This window comes from Rhopalosiphum padi, chromosome 3 (assembly GCF_020882245.1).
Source record: "Rhopalosiphum padi isolate XX-2018 chromosome 3, ASM2088224v1, whole genome shotgun sequence".
Taxonomy (NCBI): Eukaryota; Metazoa; Arthropoda; class Insecta; order Hemiptera; family Aphididae; genus Rhopalosiphum; species Rhopalosiphum padi.
Window position 1 is genome coordinate 49,801,835 of NC_083599.1, and position 14,294 is coordinate 49,816,128.

At 29.3% G+C, this 14,294-nt stretch overlaps 2 protein-coding genes across 2 annotated transcripts; one reads left to right on the forward strand and one right to left on the reverse strand.

Moving 5' to 3' along the window:
• Positions 1 to 494: 494 nt before the first annotated feature.
• On the reverse strand, positions 495 to 5,730 carry LOC132926416 (probable serine/threonine-protein kinase tsuA). The gene is made up of 6 exons (XM_060990771.1): positions 4,977 to 5,730; positions 4,561 to 4,850; positions 4,025 to 4,485; positions 3,877 to 3,958; positions 1,035 to 1,157; positions 495 to 971 (listed from the first exon to the last, which is right to left on the reverse strand). Exons 2-6 carry the CDS (start codon positions 4,843 to 4,845, stop codon positions 711 to 713), a joined length of 1,212 nt encoding a protein of 403 aa, XP_060846754.1. The 5' UTR covers positions 4,846 to 4,850; positions 4,977 to 5,730; the 3' UTR covers positions 495 to 710.
• A 2,515-nt stretch (positions 5,731 to 8,245) lies between these two features.
• Positions 8,246 to 9,012, forward strand: LOC132925172 (uncharacterized). The gene is made up of 2 exons (XM_060989590.1): positions 8,246 to 8,937; positions 8,989 to 9,012. Exons 1-2 carry the CDS (start codon positions 8,551 to 8,553, stop codon positions 9,010 to 9,012), a joined length of 411 nt encoding a protein of 136 aa, XP_060845573.1. The 5' UTR covers positions 8,246 to 8,550.
• The last annotated feature ends 5,282 nt before the right edge of the window (positions 9,013 to 14,294 follow it).

Genomic DNA, 14,294 nt, shown 5'->3' on the forward strand with positions numbered 1-14,294 from the left:
TTGCTATGTTCCGCGTGGGTTAGAGAGAGATAACAAATACTACGCTGGCATCCTCTTAAGCATAATATGATATTCACTTAAATTTAGCGATTTATTTAGAAACAAAACTATGTTTTCGTTTTAAAAAACTTAATTCATTGCTTACTATTTTTTGTTTATATCTTCATCATCACAATTTATAAATTTGATTTAACTATAATTGTTGGTAGCAGAAAATTATTTTTAATTATTAAATTAGAAGTTATTTGTTAAATAAAATTGCAAACTATTTTTAATTAGTTGACACTTACATAGAATTGTTACCCTTCTTGTACAACTTTTTAATTTACAAAAATAAATAAGGAATTTATTTCTATTTTTAAATAAATAAAACAGTTGAATAAAATAAAGAAAATGATACATTTAGTATCATTAAATTTAAACTAATAAAATTAAATTTACAACTAATTGCTAACTAATAATTAATTATATAAATCTTAAGATTAGTTTTGTATATTCCTGTTGTTGATAGGATTTTCAAAATGGATTACAGTCAACATTGAATCTATGTCCAAGTTTTATTTTTTTTATTTTCCAAATTGTCAATGTTTTTTATCAACTTTTTCTCAACATTAAAGTTTCAACTTGAATAACTTTCTTAATGAGGTTTTTCTGTATCATATTTTTTTTCAGTGAATTCTTTTTTTATCTGTTTAATTTTTCTAAGAGTTTCAGCTTCTTTTACAATCTAAACTTTCTGAGTTTTCAATTTCTCCACCTTCCCCTGTACTTTCAGTTTTCTTTTCTTCTTCAGATTTTTCAACAAGCACACTGTCTTTCAACGGCATATCAATATCTACAGTACATTTTTTATTCAGTTGATTATCATTCATAGGAGACTCCACTTTATGATTAGTTGAATGAGACTTCGACTTAGAAATAACTTTTATGAGATTGGAAGTACTTGGACCAGATTTTTCTATTTTTTTTTCCTAAAAATAAAATCATTCAATAAATATATAATGGTTTGTTAAGACTTCAAATTGTTCACTTACCAACTTATTTAAAGTTGGCTTTTTATGATCTTTTTGAATGTGTTCAATACAACGCCCCCTACTGTCAAAAGCTTTGGCACATATTTGGCATCTAAAAATTGATGTATTCTTCTTTTGCGGTACCTACATAAAATTTAATAATAATTAAGTTTATAATTTATAAATACATGAGATCAAATTAAATGCTTGTTATTAACTTGTCATTGACCACGTGATGAAAGATTCTCTCACCACAATATTATATTTGTCACCACTGTCTTTTATATTGATTTATTGACTAGTAGTTATGCTATACCTTACCAAATATATTTAATTTAAAAATGTATGAGCATTAACTGAAATTGTAATTGATTATCTATTGTCAATATCTATCTAACATAACTTGTATACACACAATGAAAGAAATTCTCTATACTCTCCTTATTATCATAGGTATGTTACAGGTGCGAATAAAAAGGGGAGGCTATGGGGGCTGAAGCTCCTTCCTTAAGTCTTAGGTACCTACTTAAAATATTTCAAAACAAACCTAATGTCTATGCTTTTATGTACTTGAAGTAAATTTTTTTATTTAACTCCCTTATTTAATTTCAAGATCCGCGCTTGGAACGTTATACAACCCGTTCAAGTTCAATTTGCAAAATAAACATACAACAACCATAAAATACGATTCCTGTATTTGTAATACACAAATTCAAGAAGAATACATTTTATTTATGTTTTTTTTTATAATGACAATAATAATAATGTTAATGCTTAATTCTTCATATTGTAATGTGTAATGTATTTTGTATAAAATAAAATATTAATACTGAAATATATATAGATATTTATAAGTGCTTATAACAGAATAGTTAATACAAATTACATAATAAATATGTTTTGGTAGTTTGAAACATATTATATGACATTAAAAAATGTGCGAGAATCTCTTACCACGCGACCCCAAAGGAGTAAAAAAAAAAGGCAACCAACAACGGGTTAAGAGGACACCATACTCAAATGTGTTTTCTCTACTATACAAACGTACAACATGGTAAATTTTTAAGCGAGTTATGAGTATCTAAAATTGTCTATGCTTATAAGACAAAGACAACACATTTGAATGCATCTCCTCATCAGTGCGGAATATGATACACTTAACCGTGATTAATATCTGTTATTACACTTAAAAAACAATAAATACCATTACTACTTTTTAATTCACAACTAAAATAAATTATCTTTGATAATGTTATTGCAATAACTTGATAAATGTACGTTGTGTGTGTTTAATCCTAGCATTAACATAATATGTATATTATAATCATAGTCGTACACAGACTTTAGAAATAAGTAGTTCCCACATTTTATTATTGTTGGCCCTATTAATAAACAGTGGAGCGTCGATTATCCATACTACAAAACTTTATACTTACTATTTTTAGTTTAATTTAATTTAGTTTTATCATTCATTATGACTATTATGTTCCTTTTATCATTTACATATTATGAAATGCGAGATTATTTTATTATTTTCTATAGCTCACTCCCATGTAGATAATATGTTTGTACATAATCTTAAATTTAGCAACAAAAAAATTGATTATTATTTCAAATAAATACATTACATATATTTTTATTATATTTTTTATATTATGTATGAATATTATATTTAGTATTATATCTAGTAAGTTAGTTTTTAACTTTATTTTAAAATTTTCAATGTTTGTTTGATTAATACTAATCGATTATTTGCACCTCGTTCAGTCCCAATTAGTTTGGATAATCAACACTCTAGTGTACTTATAATAAACATATAATAAAAAAATAGAAATTGCACGCATCACACATTTCCGAAAGTAGTAGTGGGTTAACATTAAAGTTAAAATATAACAAAAAAATTAATAGTGTTATCAATAAAAGATTATCACTAGTAAAATATTAATAATAAGTTTCTCAATATACAGTACTCATAACAATTATTAATATATAATAATTTAATATTAGCTACCACACATCTATACATTAAATTGTATACAGGCTTTAAACTTAAGAGTCCAACATAGTGAATAATTCTAATTTTACAAATATTCTTTAATAATATAATTTAAAATTGACTTATGTAGTACTCGTATATTTATTACGATTAATATATAGACAATTTGATTAAGTCATTGGGTGCTTTGGCCCACAAAAAATTGCAGTGTGTGCCAGGGTTTAATATACTCTATGATTATAATATACTATATTATACATATTAAAAACATATTGTTAAATATTATAATTACACAAGGTAGTAATAAAAAATTATTAGAAGGGCCCAGAAATTTATGCTCTAAAAATTACAAAAATATGCATGCACTTATACGCTTAAAAACACTGATATACGTCTTTAAATTTTTTTATAATTTTAAACATAATTAAAAAAAACATTTTAATAATAGTTGTTATTTCAATTTTATTATTAGTAATAAAATATTTTATTGCAAATGAAAAATACAATTTAAATTAAATATAAAATTATTAAGTAAATATGTTTTATTTAACCAATATAATTCACAATCAAAAACTGATCATAGCCGCTCCATCAAACACAACTATAAGTTAGTTTCATATTTTATTTATCAAAAGGTCTTACAGTAGTAATTTTTTTTAGCAACTACACTACATTTGATTTATAATTCAGTTAAAAATTAAAAATTTGAAAACTATCTGAATAAATAAAAAAACCTCAGTTTGTAATTACATGCATAATAAAAAAAAATGCGATAAATTCAAACAAAAGAAAAATATAAGTACTACAAAAATATTCATCAATTGCATATTAAATGTATAGCAAAAGCATATTTTTTCTTATTCTTACCGGAGTTGATATTTTAACAGCATTTTGATTGATTTTGATAGGTTTCCCCGATTCTATTTTATTTGATTGAGGCACGCGATTTCTAAAATAAAAGTATTAATAATATCTTCAAAATAATATAATAAAATATCAGATATGATTTACATACTGAACATGTGCATCTGCATCTGATTTGTGTATTTTTAAACTGTTAGCACCATTTTGTTGTTTTTTAATTTGTTGCTGATTCAGTAGTAGCTGTGAGCTCTGTACTTGGTGTGGCGGCATTACCAATAACTGTTCCTTTGATGGTTGTGGCCTTGGTACTTGTTGTAGCCTCGGTACTTGTTGCTGCCTTGATACTTGTTGCAGTCTTGGTACTTGTGGCCTCGGTACTTGTTGCTGCCTTGATACTTGTTGCAGTCTTGGTGCTTGTTGTGGCCTCGGTACTTGTTGTGATGTAGATACTTGTGGTGTAATTACTTGTTGTGGTCTAGGACGTGCATTTAAAAATCTAATTGGTCTCTTAACCTGTTGAATAAGAAGGTTAGGAGGTCCGCTCATTTTCAAAGGATTTGAAACTTTAGACGAATCGACATCCTTCAAATATTCCTTGTCCATTATGATAGCCTAAGTTAAAGATAAAAAAAAAATGTATTTCAAAATAGTGCAGAATAGATAGATTATTTTTAGTACAATAAATACCTCAACATCCTCATCAGCAACTATTATTCCGTGTTTTTTCCTTATGCATGACAACATTGCATTTTTAACAAGTTTCAAATCCATTTCTAACTTGTCAATCTGATTTAATTGCGATGCACAGTTATTGCACGCAAGATCGTCATTATTGACAACAACAACAAACTCTTCTCCAAGGACCCCAGCAATTTTTTCTAGAAGTAACTCATTACCATATGGTGTTCGAGTAGTGGCTAATCTTATATAACGTCCTTCCAATTCTTCGTCACAAACAAAACAGAGACCCATCTTATCTAGAAAAAAATGTCCTTTTAGCGTTATTTTTGCAAGTGACATGTATAACCGTATATTTCATTAATTAATGAAATATCAAATGCATCATAAAATAAAATTATACATTTAAAACGTTCAATTCATACCTGATACTTTTCTTATATATATATATATATATATTATGTTCAAAACTATACAATATAGCACGTCTTGTGGTCGTACACTTGTGAAAACTTCGTACACGAACAATCAAAGCGTTGTAAACGAAACGACGGCAACGACGTGCACCGGGCAAAACTTTTCCGTTGGAGCTGGTCCAATGGCTACCTATATCGAAATATGTAGGCGGACGAGCGGTTCGCTGAATGGCGGCTAATAAGTGATGAACGAGTGAACGTCGACGAGCAACGAAGCTGCAATGCCGGGGCGAACGCGGGTATAAAAAAAAAATAAAAACTGGAAACAAAAAATACACGTTCTACAGACTCAAACGTCGTCCAGAATGACTTACTGTTTGCGGCGGCGTACACTACTGTATAATGATTGACGAATGCCGAATGGTGGTGGCGGCGAGGACGGGACGCTACAAATATGATGGCATCCAGTACGCGCTTCTAGTATACCACACGTTACCGCACGCGTTGTGCGTGTACGATACCACACGTGGCGGCAAGTCGGAAACCACATACCGCGTCACGGTCGGTGCATTCTTGATAAAGTAAAGAATACGTTTACTTACGTGGCTACGTCTTATTCGCGGGTGCAATGAACAAAGGCCCGCGATGTGGTCAATATCCCAACCCGCAGGCGCTGTCCCGTGTATTATATCGACCGTTTACAACTACATCGAAGCCCGTAGACTACAACTCACGGTCGGCGATCATATTGATACGAAAACGTAACCGGCCCGTCCGTAACAGTACGTTTCTCCGGCAGGTCGCACTGTAGTTATAATAATTTATACGTCGTATTGAATAATACAATATTATAATATTTTTTACGTCATACTATATTATAGTATATTATATTATATATACCGTATGGTAGTGAGCTTAGATCGTGTACCTATTATAAATATGATCTAAGGTATGATCATTTTGATAACATATCGATAAACAAATGGGTATCAATAATAATTATTATTAATTATCTTAAAAATATTTCCAACTACAATATTATATCCTGCTAGTCTTTTCGACGAATTACTTTTTTAATTTTTTCTGCATTATACTACCTTGTATTAGGGTTTAACCGGTTCTTTGTCAAATCCTGATTCAGATATATAATTATATATTTATATCTGGGAAAAAACTGTGTCAATGAATTTATTAATGATCACTATTATAATATACCTATACATAACATCCCTATTAGATTATTTATTTTAGCGGGTACGCTGTTCACGATTAAACAATATTACTTTACATTGTTATGCGTGTTTGAAATCATTATCATGTACAGTGTTCAATGTTTACTGAGTACAGACTCATTTTTGAATTCTTTAATACCTAAGTAATAACCTTAATTAACAGAGGAGACCTTATTTATCCAGTAAATGATGATGCTGTACTTATATGCTTAAATATTAAAAAATAGGTACTCAAATTTGAGAACTATCAATAATTATCATTAACCCACAAAAAGTACAAATAAAAGTTCTTCATTATTTTTTCACAATTTGTTTAGATTGATAAAATAACATAATGCACATACTGCAAATAGTGCAAATGTTAAGATAACAGGCTTCTTTGTTAGACCATGTTTATTGTATGAATCAAATACATTTATTTCACTTATCTACATAAAACTTATGGTAAATCATAGATTACCATAGAAACCATAATGAGAACCCCTTGAGAATGCAGTACAATAAATTGACCTTCTTCAGCCATTAACATTAATACCCGTATTCCGTAATAAATTTATAATTTTTAAATAATAATAAATGTTCGTACCTTACAATAAACAATTAATATAATAAATAAATTAAATTAAGTTTTTTGGTAATTATACTATAGTTAAATTGTAAAATTGTTTTGATTTTTCATATTGACCTGTAAATTAAAGAGCCACATTCCAAAACACACTATTGACATTTTTATTAAAATCAAGTAAAATATCGTTAATATTATGGTTAATATGCCGAAGAATACGAATTTCGATTTGTCTCTATCAATATTGTATTACCAGTGCTAATGTGCTATCGGTCCTAAAATCGGTATTCGGATCAAAACGAGCTATGCCCTATGCCCTAATAATTACAGTCCAATAGTTATTGTTACCAAAAATGTGGTATTAGTTTACAGACTTAATTTGAAGATAGCAAACACTGTTGGGATTTTAGCTATAATCACAGTGATAGAATGAACTGGAAACGAGAGCCAAATTGCCAAATCACTAGGCTTCTTATGCTTTAGGGTGGGTTTGTGGGTGAGCGGAATATGGGCGGAATCATAACGACTGCGTATCGACCTTTTTTCACTATAACGTTTAACGATTACCTACATACGTTCTACACACCCAAACAACCCCGCATCGTTGTTGTTATTCACTATCGTGAAAATTTGTAAAATACCTAAGTAACTTTTTTTACAATTACAAATCATTGCTTATTTTTGATGAAGTTTCATAATCGTTAACGCGACTGTTATAATTATATCATCAGTTTTGTTTCAGTAATTTTAATATTATTAGAATTATTTGAAATTATGTTACTATTATTACACGATACCTGATCGAATACAATTAATAGAAATACTACATTTTTACTTAACGTCTATACAGTTAATTTACTATGTCTATTTGAAAATATTAGGTACTATTGCTATAATTACTAAATACTAAGTGCTAAGCAGTACGTGTTGGCAAGGTTCAAAGGTTGCACTCATTTTCGATCGAAATATTTTTAAAAGTTTGGAAGAGAAATCTTACATATCCGTACACACGTTTACAGCCGTATAACAGCGATATCAGCAGAAAGCAATGTGTTTTTGTTACCAATATTTATCAAATAAATGAATGTACATAAGTAGTGCTCGAACATAATACAATTGTCGATTCTTCCTTACCCCTGTACACACTACACAAGCCTATTTCAAAACATTTACCATTTCGTTTCCATTGATTGTCCTACCACGAATTTAATCTATTCTGTGGTCCTACTACAAGGACATAGAATTCTAAGCGCTGTAGATAATTATATTTACGTGGAATGTGGATTTGTATCACTTGTAATTTTTGTATGATAATACCACAGATATATATGTACACATGTGTGAATGACGAAAAAATAACAAAATATGATAATAAGTAGTATTTTGTTGGAACAAGTTGTCATGACCAAAAAAGTCTCTTGGGTAATCTCACATTTTATAGTATTAAACGTTGTAGTAGTGCTGGGAGAATTCTATAGCTAGCCATACACGATCCGGTTCGCCGGAGAGGTCGGACTGCGCAGGCGGACTGCACAGTTTTTCCGGAACGTGTATGTTACAAGTTTGCGCAGTTTTCGAAGACTGTGCAGGCGGCCGGAAAAAAATCGAAAAACGATTCTTTTGGCCTGCACAGTCATGACTGTACAGGCATACCGGATCGTGTATGGCCGTATGTTGGTTTACCGTCATTCGACCGGCTGGTTCACTTTTGCAGCATAGTGCTTTTTATGTTTATTGAAGTTTTATATTATACATGTTTTATTAAATTATATTATATAATATAATAATGAGCCGTAAGAATTTGGAAGAATTTATAGATTTATATAAATCATATCCATGTCTGTGGCAAACAAAATCTAAGCTTTACCATGACCGCCCACTAAGAGAAGCGGCTTACAAAGTATTAGTAGAAAAATTAAAAGAATTTGAACCAGATGCGAACAAGGATTTAGTGGTAAAAAAAATCAACAATTTAAGAAGCAGCGTCCGAAAAGAAAAAAAAAAATATGAAGCTTCTGTCAAGTCAGGAGCTTCTTCTGACGATGTTTATCGGCCAAAATTGTGGTATTATGATATGATGAACTTTCTAAATGACCAAGATACGCCTCGAGAATCAACATCAAATTTGGACACACAAGATGAAAGCATATCTGAGGTTGGTAAAATAATTGAGGTTCTAAAATTTCATGAAATATATTTTTTATATTTTTTTGAAATATTTAAGATAGTTTTAAGATCTTATATTTAGTTATTTTTGTAAAAATAACAAAAATCGAAAATTATTTAGTAGTAAAACATTATTTTACACGTGTATTTTTGATTTCAAATTAAAATTAAAACTTTAAACACTCGTAAAATTTTTTAAATTGAATAATTCTCAAACTTTTTTATAATTATTCTAAGCTTAACTTATGGACAGCATAGTATTAAATCATCAATTCTTAGCTTTTGATAGTAAAATATTCATGATTTTGACGAATTTTTGTCAATATTTGAACTTCAAATGCTAATAAAAAAAAAATTGTGCCTATGTATTTTTATAATTTTTGAATGAGTGTTAGAACAAGTTATGTGGACCTTTCAATTAAATTTTCAAGTAATTTGTCCTAGCTAAATTTTTTTTATCAACATTTATAAAAAAAAAATAAAAAAAAATTGAAAATTTCAACTGTCTATAAATAGCTCAAAAAAATTCAAAATATTTTGAAAATCAAATCACGTAAAGAAAATGGCAATCTAAATAACTGGTAAAATTTTCAAGTATTTACGACTTATACTATTTGAATAACAACAAATATCAAAAACCGTTTGAGGCTAAACCGTTATTTAACGCGGTTTTAAAGATTTTAATTTCAAACACTCATAAAAAATTTTTGTCTCAATCCGGTAGAGTTTTTTTTACAGATATTTGAAGAAAAATGTTTGGAGAACCTTGTACCAAATTTTCAAAACTTAGTTATAAAAGAAAAATTTTTTACGATTTTTCAACCACAAAATTACTTACAAATATTTGCAATTTTGACATATTTCGTATAAATTTGAACTTTAAGCACTTAAAAAAAAAAAATTGGGACTAACGATTTCGGATTTTTTTTTATCACTTTAAGAACAACTTATAAGAAACCTTGTATTAAATTTTCAAGATTTTCTGGCCAGCCAAAAAAATTTTATCGTTATTTTAAAAAAAAATACTTATGAAAATTAAAAATTTCAATTGTCTATAAATAGTTCAAAAAAAGTCAAAATTCTTTGAAAATTTAACTGTATTTGGAGAACGGTTATATAAACATTTTGTGAAAATTTCAATATTTTACATCGATTAGTTTTTGAGTTATAGCAAATTAAAAAATTCGATTTTGACGAAAACTGGTTTTGCTTAAAAAATCCCGTTTTTCCGTCATTTTTTTAGGGTTTTTCCCGACTCATTTAAAAAATATTGAAAATTTTTAACTTTTGACCCCCCAAAGTACCAACTAGATTCGATTTCCTTTTCAAAGAGGAGCTGAAGTCAAAAATCGAAGCATTTTTACTGCTCCAAATATTGTCGTCAGACACAAAAAAAAAAAATACAAATATACAAATATATCGTTTATAATAAATATATAATATACTAAATTACGCGATAAACTTATTTTGCCATGGCACGGTGCCTTCATTACAGAAATAATTCATAAAATCTTCTCGTACTTGTTTTGCCCTATTTGCAATATTCCCCGAGTTACGACGATCTAAACTATGCATATTACTATTTTCAACGTTGTATCCAAGCGTAGTTATACTTCCGTTTGCTATGTCTTCTTGGTAAAAACATTTTTGAGGCGCGTATGAAGTAGGAGAATTTACAATGAGAAAGTTATGTAATGCACATGATGCCATTACAATTTTTTCGATTTTTTTTGGTTCAATATTAATTTGTGTATGGAAAATACGAAATCGATTTGCCAATATTCCGAACGCATTTTCCACGATTCGTCGTGCGCGACTTAACCTGTAATTAAATATTTTTTTTTCATAACAATCCAAATGTGATTGTCGAAACGGTTTAAGCATATCAGTTCGTAACGGAAAGGCATCATCGCAAACAAAAACATATGGTAATTGATTGGAACTTCCCTCTACGTGTATCAAGAAAATGATGATTTTGCTGGCAACACAACTAATCAACATCAAACTCAACCAGAAAATGCTGCTTGTTATATAACTAATTTTATGAACTCGCTTGAAAACTAAACTATGTACCTACATATTATAGATTTTAATAAATATTAATTACATATTTCATAATAATTCATAATATGACTTATAATCAAATAAAAAAAATATGATATATTCATTACAATATTTTGTATCTTTGTATACTTACCCTTAAATATTCCTTACGTAGCACTCGGTACAAAGCATCACAGGTCTCTGGAATAATTTTTCCAAGTGCTTGAGATGAAATAACTGAAGTGTATTTTAAGTCTTCGTAAGTCCTTCCAGTTGCGAGGAACCTTAGGGTAACTGCTAACCTCTCATGCGGAGAAATACTTTTACGCATTACAGTGTCTTGTTTTTGTATTAAAGGCGCAACCATTGACAGAAGATTACGATAAGTATCCTCGTCCATTCGTAAATAATTTTTGAAATCCAGTGGTTCGAATCTCAATTCATTTAATAAATTGACATGGCTGTAGGTTTTTCGTTTTAAGAGCCAATCTTTGGTCCATTTTTCGCGTTTTTTTTGTTTTTTGTTTTTAAGAATTAGAGCTAAGCCTACCAAAGCTATGGCGTCGTCATTTAGGGCTGACATATTGAATGTAAATTTTAAAAAAATAATGTGATAAATATGTTAGAGAATCTGATTGAAAAAAACGGCAAAAAAATATAAATATTTTGAACATTCGACGACTCGCAGCTGAGGACTATTGGTCGGAAAGCGTGTGACTGCGCAGTCCTGCGTATCCGGCAAATCGTGGCGTGTATGTTGTCGTCGGGAATCGTTTAAAACTGTGCAGGTTAAACTGCGCAATCCGACCTCTCCGGCGAACCGGATCGTGTATGGCTAGCTTAATAATTTTTCCCTCCATGATATAATTTATAAACATATTTTGTTCAAAGAATCAAAATATTCATAATATACTGTTGTCTGTTATCAAACACCCGTAAAACGTGTGGGAGTATAATGACGTTTATGTCCTTCTTGTTGGGCTTTGGCTGTTTGTAGGGTATGGGGAATGAATATTGAATAGTATCAATGTATCATTGCATTGCAATGTTTACGTCGACAACGTAAACATATCAGATAAAAATATTCTATTCATTATTAAGAACTAACTTAAACAGATCACTTAAAAAAGTGATTCTAAAATTACTATAGAATATACATTAAAACCAATAACAACATTTCAAATTAGGTACCATTTAATAATGAAAAAAAGCAATTTAAATGTTGACCTCGTTCACTCCTGTTGTACTTGTGGAAGGACATATTCAAATTCTAAGTAAAAAAAATCATACGAAAAAAAATTATTATGGAAATGAAAGGGTTAAACGACTCGGTTCGTCATCACAAGCATGGATCCAAGATAGGGGAGAGGTAAGGGATGATAAGGATAAAGTTCCTTTAAAATAAGATGATAGTGAACGTGAACTGCTTCCTCTTTAAAAAAAAAAAACCTTGCGAACACTTCTTTATACCTATATGTATTAGGAATTGGTATAGGCAACACGGAAATTTCGACAACTCAATAATCTTCAAACTCTAATAAAGATAATGCAAAGTGCGATATACTCATAATATAAGTTGAAATCTGCTTCCCTACTACGTTCCGAAAAAAATATCGATAAGAAATTTAAATATAGTTAGTCCTATAGTCCTATGATATGGCCTATTCGACTATTACGATTTATTATAACAATAAATTAGCATCTAGTCGGCATTTCGCAAAGGAATAATGCTGAATAAATATGCGCATCCCACTCGTTTTAAACCCTAGTGACTTTATAGCAAGTTATCCAATATACCAGTGGTTTTCATCCTTTTTGGGTCCACGGCTCCTTTTGATTTCAAAATAAAATATACGGCTCCCATACGAACATTTAAAATAATGAAATTTACATTTTTTAATCTAACTTTATTTAATGATGAAATAAACAAGTAATCATTAATAATATAGGAAACATTTTTAAACAATAATAATAATCTTAATATTTAGACGGTGTTTGTTTTTATTGCATAATATTATCAAATCACGGCGTACATTTTTAAACCGCGATTCTCATTTCTAAATCGTCCTCAGAAAGATAATTTTGGAATTGAATAATACGTTCTGATAAGTGTTCAATGAATAACAATTTGACAGATTCTATCGAGTTTTTATTTTTTAAATTTTTAGTTTCTACTACGAGTGCTTGGGATTATAAATCTCATACTCTATTCCGTTCACCAAGGCAACTATTTGATTTTTTAGTGAAATGATATTATATGTTTATCAAAAATAAAAAATAAATTATTTATAAAAATAACTATCATAATTATACTAGTATATACAGTGAAACCTCTAAATACCGGAAAATTAGTCCATTTGGAGGTGTTCAGTATTTAGAGGGAGAAATATAATATTAGAGAAATAATAAATTGATTTATTTATTTAGTTATTTAAACACAGGTACATATAAATTTAATTATTTTTATATATTTTTAAAAATGCGAAGGTAAAAAGATTGATAATATAAAAATTAAAACATATATTAAAAAAGGCAGTTACCTTAGAATCTATAATTTTAAAATCTACTCCGCGGATAAGGGTCCGTAAAAAAGTGACCGCGATCCGCCAGTTGGTGACCCTTATAGCTGTTTTAAATTATTTCGTATTTTGTTAAGAAGTCATTTCGTATTTGAACGCATTTTCTAATTCCACAATTTTACAATAGAAATTATAAAAATTAAAAGTTAAAATATCATAAAAGTGTCCGTTATTTAGAGTTATTTAGAGGTTTTCCTGTAGAAAAATAGTGAAAATGTCATAGTTCCCCAAAAAATTTCCTCTATTTAGAGGCATCCGTTAAGAAAGGTTTCTCTGTATAACATAATATTACAAAGTAATTAGTAGATAGGTACTTCAACGGTAGAGCCGTAGAGGAACATCCAACAGGTAGGCTTGGTAGGCCCAGCCTACACTGATGTTGGGTTACGTTATCCACTAGGTATACCCTAAATATACATTTCAAAGCTATAAACTAGAAGTTTTTTTATTTAATATACTAAACATTGTATATCAAATTTGAATACTTACATAGGCTTAGTGCGAAAGTAACTCTATAGCCGTGTATCAATCATATTTTGTATCGTGAACAAGTATTTTCTATATAAATACCTAATGAGTAATGAGTAATGGTTAATATAAACAGAAAATTAATCCAAGCTTAACCTACCCACGAGGGCTTCTAGAAAAAAACAGGCATCTGTGAATTGTTAACCATATTTATATATATATATATGATAAAAACCAACGGAAATAAGTTTTTCGACGACGACAAGAATCAAGA